Here is a 20,521-nt window from a genome sequence, read left to right on the forward strand (position 1 = left end):
TGCCAAGTTATTTGTTGAGTTTTAAGTTTTGTGCCAGTCCCCAGTCTAGTCCCGTCCTGTCCTGTCTTGTCCTGACCTGCAGGCTGAGCTACTGGTCTTCCCCCTGAGTCTACCACGCTGCCGGGCCTGTGCTGTGCCTGAGACATCGCAAGTGTGGAATGGCTGGAGAGTGGTGAGGAGTGTCAGGCCACCGCTGCCTACCACCGGCCTCCTGCTTCGCTGCCTTCACTGCTCTCTGGCGGTCAGCCTTCCTGGACTGGACTCTGTGGCCGTTCACCCAGGCCTGCCTGTTTACAAGTCGTTCCCTGCCTATTGTTTGGACTGTTTACTCCCCTTCTCACCATCTCTCGCCTTGTCTGCAAGTCTGTCCAATAAAACTGTTAACACTCACTCTGCATTTGAGTCCTTCCTCCAGATCCGTGACAGAAAATAATGTTGTGCTGGGAAGATAAATGTAAGGAAGCAGTGAGAAACAAAAATAGGGCATTTAAACTGGTGAAAAGATCTCATAATTTTTAACATTTGATCCAATATGAACAAGTGCAGGCTTTAGTGAAGTAGACAATAAGAAGAATGACTTTTTAGTGTGCAATGATTCTGTAGCTCCTCTTACAAGCATCAAATCAGGCAAATCCAAAAATCATTAGGATCTGCTTTTTGAAATCTTGTTTATTTGTACAAGAGCAGTTAGAAAATGAATGTCTCATTCATGTGGATACCAGTTCATTCAGGTATTCTAGGCAATGAAAGAGTAGACAAACTGGCAAAAAAGCAGTTGAAGAAAATATCAAACTCAGAAGGGAAAAGCATAGTATGAAATAAAATAATAAAAAATGGCAGCAGGAGTGGGATAATTCAATAAAAGGAAGATATTTATATTCAATACAAAGCAGAGTGGATATTTTAAGAAATATGGGAAAGAACAAGCAATATTAAGTAGATTAAGAATGAGGCATAGCAACCTTAAAGGGATAGTTTGCCCAAAAATGAAAATTCTGTAATTAATTACTCACCCTCATGTCGTTCCAAATATGTAAGGTCATTTCACACTGAGTCCGAAATTTCGCACATTAAAAAATAAATACGACCTCACGTTGTGTCAATCAAGTTTACACACTGCCTCCGAAACTTTCGTCCGTCATAAAAAAAATCGATTTTCAGGTTCGATTTTATGCATTTTCTCATCCATAGCAAGCATTTTGATCAGAAAGGATGACGGATTTGAAAAAACGCATGCGAAAATTTCGGACTCAGTGTGCAAGGACCTTAAGACATTTTAAACATCTTCGGAACACAAATTAAGATATTTTTGATGCATTCTGAGAGCTCTCTGACCTATAGACAGCAAGGATCCTTACACAATCAAGGCTCAGAAATGTAGCAAGTAGATCTTTAAAATAACCCATGTGACACCAGTGGTTCAACCGTAATTTTACGAAGCTACGAGAAAAAGTTTGTGTGCAAAGAAAACAAAAATAATGACTTTATTCAACAGTTTGTCTCCTCCGCGTCACCTTATAGCACCATTTTAGAGAGTATCACATACGTAAATAACATATGCTGTTCCGTGTCAGCAGCACCGTACACGGATACGCTGTTTACGTTGTTGAATAAAGTCGTTATTTTTGGTTGAAATCCAACTTTGATGCTTGTTATCTCATAATTACATTTTGAGACTTTAGCCTGGATTTCACAGAGAGGGTCACAATATCCTACGTTTCTGAGCCTTGATCATGTAAGGATCCTTGCTGTCTATGGGAGGGTCAGAGAGCTCTCGGAATTCATCAAAAATATCTTAATTTGTGTTCAGAAAATAACTGACGGGTTACGGGTTTGGAACGACATGAGGGTGAGTAATTAATGGCAGAATTTCCATTTTTGAGTGAACTATCCCTTTATTAGTACTATTCACATTATGGGGAAACATCCAACAGGACTGTGCACCCAGTGACAGGATTGTTAAACTGGTCGCAGCCGTAGTCAAACAGTTTTACTTGTTTAGTGAGACTCATTTTTCATATTAAATTTTAGGTCTCTTGTTTTGAATTTGTGTCTTTCGAGAAAAGCATTTTCAGGGATTATATTGTACCTCACAAAGAAAAACATGCATATAGGCCAGAAAAAAAATGACTCAACACTTTGTCAACACAAGTTAGTGTCCTGACTAATCCTAACTAAATTAGGATTAAATATGATTTAAAAAAACATAGGAAGGAGCCCTCAGAAAGGCCACTGGCAAAGCATTTTGCAGATTAAAAGTGAAATTTTCACTTTTATCTTCATGATCCATATGTTGCTTGTAACAATGCAGTCAGACTACACAGATATTTTTGAATGAGTGTCAATGGGGAAAGATGCTCTTTGCTGTAGTTCAACCAGCTGGTGTCAAGATAACATAATACACTTTGGCTGTGACAGGTATGATGACTCCTCTGTTTCTAAGGCACATTTGCTGTTGAAAGGTCCCCTTAATATCAGACTATAGTCCTCATAAGCCTAAAGAAGGTGCACACAATTTTCAGTTGTGTTTATTCATATTTTTAAATGGCATAAACACTGTCTATTGTTAACAGGACACCATAATACAAATAAATAGGTAATTTTTTTAATGTGATTTCAAGTGGTTTCTCTCCCATTTGAAAACACTTAACATGAATTCAGACATTAAGACCCTTGTCAAATTACCAAAATTCAAGTAACATATACATAAACATATTTTGCATTTATTTTTAACATAAATGTACAACAAACAAAAAAGCACTTACGCTCTGCGCAATATTCGCCTTTCCACCCAGGTAAGCAAATTCTATTGCCAGCATCGTCACAAGTAAAGTGACCCAATGGGTCATCCCGTGAACGGCAGAAATCAGAGCAGCTATCGCCATAGAATTCATCAAGCATAGCTCACTTTGTTCTATGAGATTCACATCCTGGGACCATTTCTGACCAATATTAAGATTTACTTTGGTGAGGGTAATTATTTTCTTGGATTCACTGTGAACTATCTGTTAAATCATGCTGAATTCACTTGTTTCAATAAAGAAAAAAAGATATTCACATATATTAATATTTCACACTGCAGTTAATGATATAAGCAGTAGATCTATACAGATCTATAACATTTGAAGTGGATCAAAAAAGTTCATCAAAGTTGTCCTAAGACAAGAATGGGTATTGTTTTGGTTTTAGGACAACTTTGATGAAAGGTTTCGATCCACTTTAAATGTTGACTAGTGTATACAATGTAGGTCTTGTAAATGTAGCTATATGAGCAAACAAAAGCTGAATTTCATGAACTGAACTAATTATTTGTTACTGCAAATATTTTGTCTCTCTTTTTCTTTTTGTCTTTTTCTTTTCTTTTTTTTTATTTACTTTTTTGTTTAAGTACAGACAATATATTTTATAAAAGCATGTTACTGATCTTATTGTGAACAAATGATATAGTATATGTTTCTTTTTTTAAGCTCATAATTTTTAATCAAAATGTCATAACTGTATCTTTCTGTGAATCAGCATTGTCTCTGGTAACATATGCGGAGCTTTTTCAGTTATTTACTGTAATTCGCTTAAACCTTGTCCATGCGAGCATGCATTCAGCTGCTTCCATTAAAGTGCCCCTATTATGGATTTTTGAATTATTATGGAAAATTACCTTTCATGCAGTGTTTAACACAGCTCTAAGTGAATGAAAACATCCTGCAAAGTTTAAATCTGAAAGCACCTTGTATAAAATTATTGTCTCTCAAAAGAAAGAGTCGACTCACAATCACTCAAATGAGTCGTTTTTAAAACGAATCCCAAGCCGTTTCATGTTGACGTCAATATGAAATATTAGCCACCCACTTGTTGTATTCTTGTATTCTTTGCCACTAGGTGCCGCTTTTGGAGCGGTAAAAATAGCGGTTTCCCCGGAAACGCTGTACACAATGTAGCATTGAGCTCACAAACAAAGCCGATAATCTCTGTCACAAACGCTGCTTTATCAGCCATTACAGGCATGATGAAATGAAAATGAGACCAATCAGACCAATCACAGCAGAAGGAGGGGTTTGGAAAAATGAATCGTTAAACGAATCGTTTGGGAGTCCTTGAGCAATTCAGGTAAAAATAAATGGATATTATACGACAATGAACGTGTTTTTTGACCTTGCATGCATGTCAACCTGTTGTTGGGGACTCCCAAAACCAAAATATAAACCTCTCATTACCCATAATAAGGGCACTTTAATTGAGTACAATACCTGTATCTCAAAATCCAATCAACAACTGATGCACAGAACCTCAGCTCTACATGGCAATATTATTTGTAATATCTCTACATCATCTATTTTGTCAAATGATCAAGTTTCACTGATAAGCATGGTTTTAACAAAAACCCAGGATAGAGTGGTTGAGTGAATGTGGTCTGGATTCTGTGGATGAGGGTCATTGTGTCAGAGACGCTGTAGAAGGACAGAATCCCTGCTCTGTGATCCACATACACTCCTATTCTACAGGATCTGGAGAATTCAGCGAGTTTAGTATGTTTGTTATTGTGCCAGAATTGGCAACTGGTTGGAGTGCAGGACAATTTCCAGGACTGATCATTCAATCCAAATCCACACTCACATCTCTCTCCCTGCCTCTTGATGCTCTTATATGACACTGATATACCCACACTCTCAGTACCACTCCATTTAACCTCCCAGTAACATCGTCCACGCAAGCTTTCTCTACACAACACCTCATACAATTTATCAAATCTGTCTGGATGATCAGGATATGACTGGACTTCTTTGCTGCAAGTTGCCACTCTGTTCTCCTCAGACAGTTGAATATATTTGTTCACTGTGTTTGCATTCATAGTGAGCTGACGGAAATCTGATGGAGAGAAAAACACAACATTTCATAATTATAAGTAAGTAGAACTTGTCTGTTTTTGCATACAAACATTTGAGTGTTTATTTTAGCTTAAATTTGTTTATTTGGGAGCAGGGGCAATTGCACAAAATTTGTTTTATAATTCTATATTTCCTTCCATTTATTTATTGTGGTACTATAAACAATATTTCACATTTCACATTTTCACATTTCATTTACTGTTATATTCCATCTGGCCAAGAGGGAGCGCACCGTCTTTCAGTTTCACCCTTTCCTTAACATGGAAAGCTCAGCCAAGATAGAGGAACAACGGGTCATAGTACAAGGATACCCATTTCTTAAATTAAATCTAGTATTAGAGCTACTGCAAGCGATTGTGGTGCTGGAAATCCATTTATTCATTGCTGAATCTTCTGCGTCATCATGGTGAGCACACATCATTGTTGCTAGCAACAGTTGATGCCACGGGAGCGCAAACATGACAAAGTTGAGGTATATTTAACTCTATGCAAATAGAGTTGACTGACGGGAACGACGACCAATGGAGTAAAGTCAGTGGAGAGTATTTGATGAGTCACTGCATTCTGGTGTGTAGACGCAAGTTGAAGGAGAACGTCTCAGGTTACATATGTAACCATGGTTCCCTGAGTAGGGAACGAGACACTGCGTCCTCTAGGGGTCGCTATGGGGAACGCCGTCAGCGTGACCCGTGTCTGAAGCATATATACAAAAACACCACATGTTGGCCGGCGACAGCCTATGACGTCACTACCGGCACGACCACAGTATAAAGGGGCGCCGGGAAAATACGTCATTCACTTCTTCGTCTGAAGCTTGCGTCCGAAGCATGGCACCGAGCCTAGAGTACGCAGTGTCTCGTTCCCTACTCAGGGAACCATGGTTACATATGTAACCTGAGACGTTCCCTTTCGAGGGAACTTCGAACTGCGTCCTCTAGGGGTCGCTATGGGGAACGGAATACCCACGCCACCATGCTGAGGGGAGTGCAAGCCAGCACAAAAAGGCGAGCACTAAGTATCAACTCTACCCGGCTAAGGGAGTTGCCCCTGGGACGGTTCGACGGCTGTCAGTGACATTATCCCCTTCGGCCAAAAACCTGAGCTGCATAACCCAGAACTTACCTGTTAGGGGCTAGGCCTCCTGGACCCAGGGTAGAGCTCAAAGGCTTGGAATCAGAAAATAAAGATTCCTTTAAGGGGATACGACCAAGTGCCTAGGATAGTAACTAGGCCTTGGCCTGTCACCCAGGGGCTACTGCTTGCTCTGCATGAGCTCGCTGAAGGAATTGTCTCAACAGATCCTTGGTAGCAACACCCTGTTCAAGTCAGTATCACTGGGGATACATAGGTAGAGTGGGGCCCAAGGTGAAAACCGGGACCTGACCGACTCAAAGAAAGGGCACGAAGCCGCAGCGTGTAACCCATACCATACAGGATTTTAGAAAGATCGCAAAACACTTGGTGTGCGATCTTACCACAACGTGGCTTTCAGAAAGTGCACAGAGACTAGCGTGCGCACTTACCATAACATGGATTTGAAACACCGTTCTGGAGAGCGGAGAACCCAACTCTCATCATGAGAGGGAACTCAGACGCTCAGAAGGGAGCGGCATGCTCATAGGTGACCCTCTAAGGTGAGGGGAGCAATGCTAGCTCGACCAACAACATAGCTCTGGAGAGCGGAGAACCCAACTCTCAGCATGAGAGGGAACTCAGATGCTCAGAAGGGAGCGGCATGCTCATAGGTGACCCTCATGGTGAGGGGAGCAACGCCAGCTCGACCCACAAGGAGAGCATATGGGACACAGAGCTCTATGGGAGCGGAGAACCCAACTCTCAGCATGAGAGGGAACTCAGACGCTCAGAAGGGAGCGGCATGCTCATAGGTGACCCTCTAAGGTGAGGGGAGCAATGCTAGCTCGACCAACAACATAGCTCTGGAGGCGGAGAACCCAACTCTCAGCATGAGAGGGAACTCAGATGCTCAGAAGGGAGCGGCATGCTCATAGGTGACCCTCATGGTGAGGGGAGCAACGCCAGCTCGACCCACAAGGAGAGCATATGGGACACAGAGCTCTAGGGGAGCGGAGAACCCAACTCTCAGCATGAGAGGGAACTCAGACGCTCAGAAGGGAGCGGCATGCTCATAGGTGACCCTCTAAGGTGAGGGGAGCAATGTTAGCTCAACCAACAACATAGCTCTGGAGAGCGGAGAACCCAACTCTCAGCATGAGAGGGAACTCAGACGCTCAGAAGGGAGCGGCATGCTCATAGGTGACCCTCATGGTGAGGGGAGCAACGCCAGCTCGACCCACAAGGAGAGCATATGGGACACAGAGCTCTAGGGGAGCGGAGAACCCAACTCTCATCATGAGAGGGAACTCAGACGCTCAGGAGGGAGCGGCATGCTCATAGGTGACCCTCTAAGGTGAGGGGAGCAATGCTAGCTCGACCAACAACATAGCTCTGGAGAGCGGAGAACCCAACTCTCAGCATGAGAGGGAACTCAGACGCTCAGAAGGGAGCGGCATGCTCATAGGTGACCCTCTAAGGTGAGGGGAGCAATGCTAGCTCGACCAACAACATAGCTCTGGAGAGCGGAGAACCCAACTCTCAGCATGAGAGGGAACTCAGACGCTCAGAAGGGAGCGGCATGCTCATAGGTGACCCTCTAAGGTGAGGGGAGCAATGTTAGCTCGACCAACAACATAGCTCTGGAGAGCGGAGAACCCAACTCTCAGCATGAGAGGGAACTCAGACGCTCAGAAGGGAGCGGCATGCTCATAGGTGACCCTCTAAGGTGAGGGGAGCAATGTTAGCTCGACCAACAACATAGCTCTGGAGAGCGGAGAACCCAACTCTCAGCATGAGAGGGAACTCAGGCAGCTCAGAAGGGAGCGGCATGCTCATAGGTGACCCTCATGGTGAGGGGAGCAACGCCAGCTCGACCCACAAGGAGAGCATATGGGACACAGAGCTCTAGGGGAGCGGAGAACCCAACTCTCAGCATGAGAGGGAACTCAGACGCTCAGAAGGGAGCGGCATGCTCATAGGTGACCCTCTAAGGTGAGGGGAGCAATGTTAGCTCGACCAACAACATAGCTCTGGAGAGCGGAGAACCCAACTCTCAGCATGAGAGGGAACTCAGACGCTCAGAAGGGAGCGGCATGCTCATAGGTGACCCTCTAAGGTGAGGGGAGCAATGCTAGCTCGACCAACAACATAGCTCTGGAGAGCGGAGAACCCAACTCTCAGCATGAGAGGGAACTCAGACGCTCAGAAGGGAGCGGCATGCTCATAGGTGACCCTCATGGTGAGGGGAGCAACGCCAGCTCGACCCACAAGGAGAGCATATGGGACACAGAGCTCTAGGGGAGCGGAGAACCCAACTCTCATCATGAGAGGGAACTCAGACGCTCAGAAGGGAGCGGCATGCTCATAGGTGACCCTCTAAGGTGAGGGGAGCAATGCTAGCTCGACCAACAACATAGCTCTGGAGAGCGGAGAACCCAACTCTCAGCATGAGAGGGAACTCAGGCGCTCAGAAGGGAGAGGCATGCTCATAGGTGACCCTCTATGATGAGGGGAGCAATGCTAACTCTACCAACAAGGAGAGCAACCCAACAGGGAGGCATAGAGAGACCTAACAACCTGAAGCTGCTGATGACAGAGCTCTGGAGAGCGGAGAACTCAACTCTCAGCCTGAGAGGAATCTCAGACGCTCAGATGGGAGCAGCATGCTCATAGGTGACCCTCAATGGTGAGGGGAGCGATGCTAGCTCAACCAACAACATAGCTCTGGAGAGCGGAGAACCCAACTCTCAGCATGAGAGGAATCTCAGACGCTCAGATGGGAGCAGCATGCTCATAGGTGACCCTCAATGGTGAGGGGAGCGATGCTAGCTCGACCAACAACATAGCTCTGGAGAGCGGAGAACTCAACTCTCAGCATGAGAGGAATCTCAGGCAGCTCAGATGGGAGCAGCATGCTCATAGGTGACCCTCAATGGTGAGGGGAGCGATGCTAGCTCAACCAACAACATAGCTCTGGAGAGCGGAGAACCCAACTCTCAGCATGAGAGGAATCTCAGACGCTCAGATGGGAGCAGCATGCTCATAGGTGACCCTCAATGGTGAGGGGAGCGATGCTAGCTCGACCAGCAACATAGCTCTGGAGAGCGGAGAACTCAACTCTCAGCATGAGAGGAATCTCAGACGCTCAGATGGGAGCAGCATGCTCATAGGTGACCCTCAATGGTGAGGGGAGCAATGCCAGCTCGTACTTAAACCCTAACAGGGGAGACGCACACTCTAGGCAAAGGCTCAGGGAGATTGCTACTTAAAAACCCTCGGAAGGGGAGCAGTCCCTAAGCTAGCACATAGATATCCTCAGATAGCCATGCACCTTCTCCAAAGAAACTGAAGTAAAAAGACCCGCAGGTCCTGGAACTGCAGTGTTGCCAGTGTGGAACACATAAATACCAGTGAACAGTAGAACTGGATCGTACTCACCCATCCATGGTTCCTGCGCATGAGATCAGTCCCGGAGGTGAAATCCGAAGAGTCGGGTCCGGACCATCAGTAAGGTAGTTTCTATGAAGCATAGAACTTAACCAAAACATCATAAGTCCAGCATAGAGACTGCAATGATTTTAAAGCGCAGGTTTCTATCTTTTGGTCCCCACCCAACCTCGGTCAGGTGGAATAAAACTGTGGTTGCAGGGGAATTAGAGAGGGGAAGATAAGGGCAGATGACACGCCCCCTCGAGGAAAGGGAGTAGATGTTCAATTCTTACTCTGGTCCGGACGAGAGCGTTGAGAACGCTTTGTCTGAATCACCTCCCTCAGGTCTTGCCTACCTCTGTCTGACCCGCGCCTCCCTCTAGCCCTACCCGCAGGCGGGGGAGGGGCACGAGTCGCGACACTAGCCTTCTGTGCCCATCTCTGATCCCCAGATGGAGATGGGCCGGGACCCCTGCGTTGTTCGGGCTCAGACCTGGACCTTCTTGGAATGAAGGTTTTGAAGGCCGCTGAGCACGTCTTCGCCTCCCTAAATTTCTCGACCACCGTCTCGACAGAGGTACCGAAAAGCTCGGAAGGCGAGACTGGAGCATCGAGAAGAAAGCCCTTCTCTTTCTTCCCAACATCTGCCAGATTCACCCACAGATGTCTCTCCGTTACCACCATGGCCGCCATAGACCTGCCCATAGCAGTGGCGGCCTGCTTAGCGGCACGGAGAGCCAAATCCGTGGTGCGGCGCAGCTCAGCTACTTCATCAGGTGACAAGCCCTGACCCTTATCCAGGTCCTTCAGCAGATCAGCCTGGTATGCCTGAAGCACCGCCATCGTGTGCAACGAAGCGACAGCCTGACCTGCTGCTGCGTATGCCCTGCCATTTAAGCGAGATGTTTCCTGAAGGGGCTTAGATGGCAAGGAGGGAGCCTTGAGAGAGGATGTCTCACCCACAGAGAGATAGCTGGCCAGCGTCTCTTCCACAGGGGGCATCCCCTCATAGCCGTTTTCACGCATCCCCTCAATGTCAGCATAACTAGTATGCTGAAACCTAAGAATACGGCTTTTTCCATTCCCTCTCAACCTCCGCATGGAGATCAGGAAGAAATGGAAGGCTCACTCGAGCTGGGGGGCTATGGCCAGAAAGATAACGCTCATCGAGACGACCCCGCGGCGCCACCATCTTGGCACGCTTCCACGGCAAGTCAAGCCTCGCCGTGGCACGTTCCATAACCTCCAACAGTTCGTCATACGCAGGGCAGGAGGATTGAGAGGGCTCAGTCTCAACTTCTTCGCCCTCAGACATCTCCTGCTCTTCCTGGGCATAACCCAGCAGAGCACTAGCTGCTGGATCAGATGATGTCAGAGAGATCGCATCATCGTCATCCCGCGACTCACTCTCGTTCGCGGCCGCCGAGCGCGAGAGGGAAAGCCCCCTCTCTAACTCATAAGCCAGCTCCGCCTGCGAGCCCCACGAGCTCATTCTCCTCCGTGCCTCAGCAGCAGTGGGTCTCGAGCCGCGGGAAGCAGACGGCTGTCCCTCCTTCCTCGAAAAGAGAGACAGACGAGAGCAGAGCTTTCTCATAGAAAAAAGCTCACAGTGCACGCAGATTGCCCCCTCGATGACATCGCGTGCGTGCTCCTTGCCCAAACAAAAGACGCAAAGATCGTGTGTGTCATCAGGTGTCAAATAACGAGGACACGGATGCACACATCTCTTAAACGCCTTGCTAGTGCTCACCATAGTAGAAAAATAGTTTCTTACCTGTAGAATACACGCTTCAAACAAAACAGTCACTGAAGACGAAGAAGAGAATGACGTATTTTCCCGGCGCCTCTTTATACTGTGGTCGTGCCGGTAGTGACGTCATAGGCTGTCGCCGGCCAACATGTGGTGTTTTTGTATATATGCTTCAGACACGGGTCACGCTGACGGCATTCCCCATAGCGACCCCTAGAGGACGCAGTTCGAAGTTCCCTCGAAAGGGAAGTTAATTTTAGCAGTCAGCAACCACATACAGCGGAACTTGCAGTGCTGACTCCGAGCCTGAATGATTTCCTTAGCCCAGACAGACCGGCGCTTACACATTTGCCGTAGATAAAGGACAGCGATGAAGAGCACTCACTGTTTCTCATTCATCTTAAATATTAAGCATTTTATGTACTGATTCCATTTTAGTTATTATAGTTGTTTGTCTGTAGTTGCAAAAAAAAAAAAAAAAAACTCCCATTATAATCACTGAAGCTGTCTACACTGTTAAAGGAATCTCTACATCGTACATACAGTACGTCTGCACTTTGTAGTTTCTGATGAGTGAATTTGTGAGAGTTCAGAAATCAGTCAGCCTGCGTGCACACTTGACAACAAAACTCCCGCTTGATTGACAGACGATCTGACCAATCGTAATGCTCAATCTGCTATTTTGTCCTACAAGAAAAATCAGATAGGAGATTAGATTAACGTCGGTGGACTTGCATTTGAAAAAAAAACTTTTGTTTCATACCAAAAGTAACCTGCTCTGTCTCGTCTGTCGGCATGTTGTCAGTGTCCTCTTTGCTCCACGATGTATTTTCATAGTGTGAGAACATGATGTGAGCCATGAGAGCACCATGGCTTGTCAGATATAGCAACAGTAACTAAGGGGGGAGGGTATTTGCGAAGGGTCAATTGTGCAGGGGAATATTTTGTCCCAGATTGTTGTTATGGAAGGTGGGCGGTGGGCACTCTATATATATAATATACAAAATATATTAAGTATACTGTTACATAGAATATATAAAGTGTACTCTACTGTTTTAAATTGTGGCCTTTGGCGACAGAATGTAGGCGTGTCCAGCAACATGTCGTGTTGACTGACGGGAATGACGACCAATGGAGTAAAGTCAGTGGAGCGCATATGTATGTGTGTGTGTGTGTGTGTGTGTGTGTGCGTGTGTGCGTGCATGTGCATGTATGTGTGTGCTTTTCCTTATTGTCTTACACTTAGATAGCACCTAAGTGTGTGTGTGTGTGTGTGTGTGTGCATATGTATGTGCGTGTCTGCTTTTCCTTATTGTCTTACATTGTAGGAACTCCTCCCTAGTCTTGGGTTCAGTGATGGGAATAATGTTGATGTATGTGACTAAGAAATAAACACACAACAAAAATAATGATTACAAAAAAAAATGTACATCCATATTCAGTATACTAAGTTTCTTCTACATTACATTATTATTTATTTCTCAAAAAAAAAAAAAAAAACCTTTACCTCTGTCATATATTTTTTCAGTCTCTTCTTTGCAGAAATCCTCCAGTTTTTCTTTGAGTTGAGAGACAGACTTTCCCACGTCGTCATAAGACAGCAGAGAACCGGCATTGACACTCTCTCCAGTTCCAGTTGGGGCAGAGAGAGACATAAAACTCTAGAGCAAATAAACAGAAAAAGACAAAAACATAAGCTCATTTTGCCACTAACCTACAGCAGGACCGGAACTTCCCAAGACTCTAAGGGAGACACTTCCATTTACAGTAAGGAAAAAATACTTGTCCTCTCTTATCATCTAGTGGACAACATTAGTATTACAGCTTTTTTTAATGTCATTCACAGTTACAAATAAATGGCTGATCAGGACCAGCAGCCTAAGGAGAGCTCGAAAAAGTATGTTTTAAGAAGATTAAAATTAGCAGAAGCAAATTCGAATTCAAAATTCAAAACAAACACAGAGAGAATTATCTTATTATATCTCCACCTATGGACGAATGTGTGTATGTGCGCCTGAGTAGTGGTGGACTTTAGAGACCATCTCTATAATAGCATATAAAAGACTCTGTGATTTACAGTCCCTAATGCCCAGTCATGATCAAGAAAATCACAACAAATGCAATGTGGTTTGGACTCCTAATTAAGGTTGTTTAGGCATGAAACAGCTCCTAAGAAAACTCAAATAAATCTTTCTATCTGCAAAATAGCTACCAGCTATTCTCTCATAAAATGTCTTTTGGATTGATTTGAATAGGTTAAAATTAGAAAGTCACTTTAACTCACTTTTATGACAAAACACTTGTAATGACAGTCCTGTTATTCAGATCTCTGTTACCTGTAGGAAATTGATGTGATCGTCTGAGTCTAAAAGCTGCTTCAGCTCAGTGTCTCTCCTCCTCAGATCATCAATCTCCTGCTCCAGTTGCTTCAAGAGTCCTTCAGCTCGATTCACTTCAACCTTTTCCCGATCTCTGATCATCTGTATCACCTCAGAGCGTCTTCTCTCAATGGAGCGGATCAGTTCAGTAAAGATCCTATCACTGTCTTTAACTGCTGCCTGTGCGGAGAGCTGTTAAAATACAGACAATCAGTACATTCACTTGGATCAGCCTGTTAGCCACAGTGGGCTTGAGACTAAAACAACATTCTTAATTTGGTAGGTGACACTAAGTAAGTCTGAAACCGCTTTTCTTTTATCCAGCATTTATGTTTGTCCTCATCTCAAAACTCACCTTGTGTGTCTTCACAGCCTCTTTTAGCTCATGAAGCTCTTTCTCTCTCTCCTGAATTCTATGATGTAATGTTCTCTGTGTGTCTTCTAACTGTTTCTGTTGAACAAATAAGGGTCAATAAATATAAAAGCTTGATAAAGCCAAAGCTGCCATATAATTGTTAATTATAAATTGTTCTATTTGAGATAAAACATGAGATTTGCTTCATAGCTTAAATTTGTTCTATTATTATGAAATTTGAAGTGATTGTAGAAAATTTATTTCAGCTCTCTTAAGCTAACTTTGTGTATTTTTTTTTCTTACCTGTTTCTCTGTCCTCTCTGATGCAGATGATACAGTGTCATGGTTTTTATGTTCATCCATTGCACACAGATAACAAATACATTGCTGATCAGTACGACAATAGATTTCTAGTTGTTTATCATGTTTAGAGCATATCATCTCCAGCAGTTGTCCAGTGGCATCAGTTATCTTGTGTCGTCTACCTGAGTGAAATTCCTCATGGCGCTCAAAGTGAGTTTGACAGTAAGACTCTATACACAGCAGACATGACTTGACAGCTTTACGCTTCCTCCCGGTACAAACATCACACTCCACATCTCCAGGTCCAGCGTAAGTCAGAGCACGAGCTGTTTGGACTTTGGTCTTCTTCAGTTTCTCCACCATTTCAGCAAACACCACATTCTTGTTTAAAGCAGGTCTTGGAGTGAAGGTCTGTCTGCACTGAGGGCAGCTGTAAACTCTCCTCTGATCATCTTGATTCCAGCAGTCTGTAATGCAGCTCATGCAGTAACTGTGTCCACAGGGGATGGTCACTGGATCTTTCAATAGATCCAGACAGATTGAACAGCTGAACTGATCCTGAGTCCATGAAACACTGGCTTCTGCCATTTTACTGCAACTACACAAAGATGCGCAGTGACTTATTAATGCTAAGGTTTCAGTTCCCTGAAATGAAGAGTTACCTGTTTGAGAGGCGTGTGCAATAGCACAGTTTCATATAATAATGGCCACTATGTGTCAGTCTTCACAAGAAGACAACTAGAAGAATCTCTATTTTATTTGGTTTTGAATTTGGCAATCACCATTTTTTTTAAATCACAGACTCTCAGTCAATCTGAAGGGAAAATTTAAGGGAAACTAAAAGAGATCGTATTAAAAACAGATTAAAACTGGTGCAGACATTGTATTACACTATATGTAATAAATTTGCCATGCTCTATCATTGTAAATCGCACATTTTGAGTTAATAATAAAATACATTTTGAGTTTTTTACCGAGGGATACTAGCTCAGCCAGAGATTGTCTTACTGGGAGACGAGAGGGACTGCTGGGTAGAGTGGTGGGAAACGCCCCCTTAAGGACTGTAAGCTTTTTTTCTGTGAAACAAAAAGTTAAATGTGTCCAGATTCAGAATGATTATATATACAGTAGGCTAATAATTATAGGCTACAGAAGAAAATTCGACAGAGGCAAACAGAGCTTCATAAACTGAGAGAGTCTGTGCAGACTCACAACACAAGGTGAGTATAAATAACTGTCAGATTGAATGGACTGATTCTAGTGGTTCTCTCTTTGTGTCGTAACAGAGCTCTGCAGGCAGCCATGGAGGACAGTGGGAGGGTCTTTAATGAACTGATCCACTACATTGAGAGAAGATGCTCTGAGGTGATACAGATGATCAGAGATCAGGAAAAGGCTGAAGTGAGTCGAACTAAAGAGCTCTTGGATCAACTGGAGCAGGAGATTTATGATCTGAGGAGGAGAGACGCTGAGCTGGAGCAGTTTTTGCACATAGACAATCATATCCATTTTTATTTATAAAGATTTAAAGGTTTATAAAGCTTGTACTGCAAACTCTTTAATTGACATTTGATTTGAGACACTATTAAAGCTTACTGTTTAATTGCCAGCTAATCAGTGCAAATGCTGTCTCTATATGTCAAGATTGTATTGAAATGAATATGCCTAGCACTTGTACTTTTATTTATGCAATCCTTTAACTTTCTTGGACTGTATACATTTTTTTTTTTACATGATAATTTACATATTTGCTTTTGTCTTTTTAGAGTTTTCGGTCTCTGTCTGTTCCTCATGCATCTTCACTGTCGGTTCTCTGCTCTCGTATGATGACGTGAGAAGCTCAGTCTCTATAAGAACAAAATTTATGCAGAGAGGTGATATCTGAGATATCTGGTGGAGGTAAAGTACAGACTCATCTTGTAAAGCAGAATTAATAAATTAATTAATAAATATTGTGTGCATGTCAACAACAAAAAATATATATATTAATAACATCTAATAAATGGTTAATAATGTTACTACATTATTATTGTTATTAGTACATTATTGATTAATAGTAATAGGCTATTTATAGTTTAATATTCTTTAATTTATTATTTTTTTGGAAAACAAAAAATGTCAAAAATTGCACAAAATGACCATTTTCACTTACAATATTTAATAGGCTTTAAATAAATTTTGATGAATCCATTTCACCTGAAAACTTATGTAATAGATTAGTGATCTATTATTGCTACTTTTATGTCTGAATTGCATCACTTAATGTTCTGACAGTTAAGATTTCTTTATTAAAATGCAGATTGTCTGTTTTTTTTTCTCCATCAGATTACCATCAGTTTACTCTGGGTTCAGAGTCGGTGCATAAACACCTCTGTCTTTCTGAGGAGAACAGAGTGGCTGCTTGCACTGCTACCCTGCAGCCGTATCCTGATCATCCAGACAGATTTGATGTTTGGCCTCAGAAAACTTGTGTGGACACTGTTACTGGGAGGTGGAGTGGAGCCGGACTCGTGGTGTGGGAATATCAGAGCATATAAGAGCATCAGCAGGAAGGAACGGGGTAATGAGAGTAAATTTGGATGCAATGATCAGTCCTGGAGATTGTTCTGCTCTTCCTCTGGATATTTATTAAGGTCGCAATAACGAAAAATCTAAATTCCCTGTATTCTCCAGCTCCTGTAGAATAGGAGTGTATGTGGATCACAGAGCAGGAATTCAGTCCTTCTACAGCGTCTCTGACACAATGACCCTCATCCACAGAGTCCAGACCACATTCACTCAACCACTCTGGCATAACTGAGCACAAACTACGTGTCATTTAGCAGTATAGATGAAGTAGAGCTGCTTATATAAATGAGTAGTTCAGCCATGAAACTCTATCGGCGCCCTAATTGGTTCATTCAAATCTATGTCCCAGCCAATCAAGTTACTTACTACTTGCTCTGCAGCAGCAGCAGCATAGCAGATCTAGTCCACCAAGACCAAACCCATGCTCTTTCCAATTTTATTAATAAAGCTTTTACAATCCTTTCCGAGAGTTGTCATGACTGAAATATATTAAATGTAGTGTACATCTAATGACAGTAACATTATATCAGTACATGGTTGACTGTGTATCATTTTGCATTTTTTGTAGACTTTTAACATTAGTCATTTAACATTAAATATCACAGGTAACTTTTTTTTTGCCTTGAGGCTTTTGCAACATTTCTTTCAAGACACGAAATCCTCCAAATCGACCCTAAAGTAACAACTGGAATCTACATTAATGAAGATCCCACACCTCGAGAGTTTTCACCTCAATGGGGCAAAAGGTAATTTGCATAAAAGACTCTGGGAGCGGGCACAGCCTCTTCAGCCTCTTCAGTAAATACCCATAAAAAATATCCATAAACTCTTTTGAGTTTACTTCTGTGGGGATGAGACCATTGTACCAGTTGCACTGAGACATTTCAAATGATATCAAACATGTAGGCTATATAGTTGGCTTCTCTATAGTAATTGTTCACAAAAAGCATAGATTTTTGGTGCATTTTACACAAGATCCAGGGGCCGTGGATGGATCTAGATCCAACTCTTCCCACCTTACATATACCTAAACCTACCTGTCTCCACCCCCTCATCCCTAAACCCACCCATCCCCACCCCTAAACCTACCATCTCCACCCCCTAGATGTGGATCCAACCCCGCCCCCTGGATCTTTGTTCTGCAGTGAGGGGCAACTGGCATTTTGGGTGATCTCAGCATGTAGAGAGGGGAAGAACAGGGAAGAGAGATTGAAGGGAAAGAAATGCAGATGAGACAATACTGAGGTGTGATCTAGTGGGATTGAGTCTCGGATGAGGATGCTAATTTTGCAAGAGAGCATTCAAATGTTAATTTCCAGAAAAGTCCCTTGTTTTCTTAGAGAGCATGCCTTGGCACAGTGGTTCAGAAACCTACAGGCTATTTATGGAATGGGAGAGTATGCTAGAAATATGTGTATTTGATTGCTTTTTATTTTCAGAATTACTTGTGGAATGTAGAAAACAATGCATTATACAATTAGGCCAGTTTTATTAGGTAAATACCATATTTAATAGAGGTCTCTTTGCAAAACAAATTTCTTACAAATGGTTACAAATTATTTCTTATAAATTAAAAAACAAAACAAAAACAAAAAAACAGCGAAACTTTTCTTTCCTTTTTCTGAAAGGTTGTATTTTATTTATTTGTTTAATAATGTGGCTCCACCAGTGGTAGGCGTTCGTATTACACGTAATGACGTACATCCGAGTTCATGTGTTTACGGAGGGAAGTCAAAAAGCGCCCAAAGGCGTGATATTTTGACGCGGAATGCAGCGCTGGTAAAATCTACTAAGTATACTTTTTTATTGCTCTGCATGTCATCAAAACATTACACGAGCACTGTACTCACGCAGTCTGTTTCTTTCTTCTTTTTTCCTAACCGCGCTTGCTTCGTATGCCCAGGTACGCTAGTGTTTTTATCAGCCCGTCTGCAAACAGATTAGTATAAACATTACCGGGTTGATAGATAAAGCGCTTTTGAGGATAAACAAATGCTTTCACACTTTTAAACGCCTGCTCCGTTATCTGGAACACATAACCAGAAAGTTAAAGGTGGCTGCTGTTCTATGTCGCTCTGTTTTTGTGTACATGCAGTGGAATGGCAGAAGCCAGTATTTCAGTGGGCGAGGATCAGTTCAGCTGTTCAATCTGTCTGGATCTACTGAAGGATCCAGTGACCATCCCCTGTGGACACAGTTACTGTATGAGCTGTATTACAGACTGCTGGAATCAAGATGATCAGAGGAGAGTTTACAGCTGCCCTCAGTGCAGACAGACCTTCACTCCAAGACCTGCTTTAAACAAGAATGTGATGCTGGCTGAAATGGTGGAGAAGCTAAAGAAGACAAAAGCCCAAACAGCTCGTGCTGCTCTGAGTTATGCTGGACCTGGAGATGTGGAGTGTGATGTCTGCATGGGGAAAAAATACAAAGCTGTCAGGTCCTGTCTTATGTGTCTAAACTCTTACTGTCAGTGTCACCTTGAACAACATGACAGTTTATTTAAAGATAAGAAACACAGTTTGATTAATGCCTCTGGACGACTCAAGGAGATGATCTGCTCTCAACATGACCGACTGCTGGAGGTTTACTGTCGCACAGACCAACAGTGTATTTGTTTGTTGTGTACAATGAATGAACACAAAAATCATCACACTATTTCAACTAAAGCAGAGAGGACTGAGAAACAGGTAGGCAATGCACATGGTATTATTGCAAATGCTAGATGCACATACATTTATAATGCAGTACACTAAGAGCTGCGTGTTATTTGTTACTGTCACAGAAACAGCTTTGGGACATGGAAAGAAAGTTCCAGAAGAGAATCCAGGAAAGAGAGAAGGAGATTCAGGAGCTGAAAGAGGCTTTGAAGACTCATAAAGTGAGTTTCAAGGGGATTAAGAATTTTTAGGCTCTTTCAAGACTCTTTTCGGACTTGTCTTTGTGTCGTAACAGCGCTCCGCACAGGCAGCAGTGAAGGACAGCGAGAGGATCTTTAATGAACTGATCCACTCCATTGAGAGAAGCTGCTCTGAGGTGATACAGATGATCAGAGATCGAGAAAAGGCTGAAGTGAGGCGAGCTGAGGGACTCTTGAAGCAACTGGAGCAGGAGATTGATGATCTGAGGAGGAGAGACACTGAGCTGCAGCAGCTTTTACACACAGACAATCATATCCATTTCCTGGAGGTAACAGATTTTCTTATTTATTAGCAATTTATTTATTATGTAATGGATTATCTTGTTATTGTGAATCAAATCTGTTCTGATTTTGTCCCTTTGTAGAGTTTCCAGTCTCTCTCTGTTCCTCCTGTGGCTAGAGACAACATTACTGTCATTTCACTTCTCTCTTATGATGATGTGGATGAATCTGTCTCTATGCTAAGAGAGAAACTTGAGGACCTCTGCAAGGAAGCAACAGAAAATATATATGGTAAAGTTAGTTAAAATAATGTATCATCATAAGCACTAGAAGAAATTGATCAAATTCTCTATCTATCAATGTGAATAACACTGTATATGTCTCTTGGTTTTAGTAATACCACACTTGGAGATTGTTACCACCTCTGAACTCAGGACCAGAGATGAGTTTTTGCAATGTAAGTGTTGATACAGTCCTCAAGAGAAATAAATGAGTGATTACCCTGTCAGTACTTATAGGTTATACTTCCCTGTTGAAAAATCCAGCATAAGCTGGTTAGGTATGTTTTGAAGCACGGCTGCTGGTTTGGTTTAAGCTGGTCCTTAGCTGGTCATGAGCTGGTTTAAGCTGGTCATGTGC

At 43.0% G+C, this 20,521-nt stretch overlaps 2 protein-coding genes across 5 annotated transcripts in view; one reads left to right on the plus strand and one right to left on the minus strand.

Annotated features, from left to right (window-relative positions):
- Positions 1–20,521, minus strand: part of LOC131529139 (tripartite motif-containing protein 16-like) — a 23,625-nt gene continuing 3,104 nt past the window's right edge. The window contains exons 2-9 of the mRNA XM_058758690.1: positions 14,173–14,791; positions 13,870–13,965; positions 13,473–13,706; positions 12,644–12,797; positions 12,458–12,517; positions 4,380–4,863; positions 1,695–1,720; positions 1–45 (exon numbers count right to left, since the gene is read on the minus strand). Of these exons, the coding sequence (XP_058614673.1) occupies positions 8–45; positions 1,695–1,720; positions 4,380–4,863; positions 12,458–12,517; positions 12,644–12,797; positions 13,473–13,706; positions 13,870–13,965; positions 14,173–14,791 (1,711 nt within the window). The 3' untranslated portion in view covers positions 1–7. The remainder of the gene's footprint in view (positions 46–1,694; positions 1,721–4,379; positions 4,864–12,457; positions 12,518–12,643; positions 12,798–13,472; positions 13,707–13,869; positions 13,966–14,172; positions 14,792–20,521) is intronic.
- The window catches only part of LOC131529096 (tripartite motif-containing protein 16-like protein), a 7,111-nt gene continuing 5,027 nt past the window's right edge, over positions 18,438–20,521 (plus strand). For 2 of the 4 annotated variants that reach the window (XR_009268002.1, XM_058758619.1), the window contains exons 1-6: positions 18,438–18,519; positions 18,836–19,430; positions 19,526–19,621; positions 19,696–19,929; positions 20,026–20,173; positions 20,277–20,339. Coding sequence is in view for 3 of the 4 variants with exons in the window: in XM_058758619.1 (XP_058614602.1) it covers positions 18,509–18,519; positions 18,836–19,430; positions 19,526–19,621; positions 19,696–19,929; positions 20,026–20,173; positions 20,277–20,339 (1,147 nt within the window). In the remaining variant the exon portion in view is untranslated. Of the gene's footprint in view, positions 18,644–18,835; positions 19,431–19,525; positions 19,622–19,695; positions 19,930–20,025; positions 20,174–20,276; positions 20,340–20,521 lie in introns of all 4 variants that reach the window. The other 2 variants (XM_058758630.1, XM_058758634.1) reach the window with 2 other exon arrangements.

This window comes from Onychostoma macrolepis, chromosome 02 (assembly GCF_012432095.1).
Source record: "Onychostoma macrolepis isolate SWU-2019 chromosome 02, ASM1243209v1, whole genome shotgun sequence".
NCBI lineage: Eukaryota > Metazoa > Chordata > Actinopteri > Cypriniformes > Cyprinidae > Onychostoma > Onychostoma macrolepis.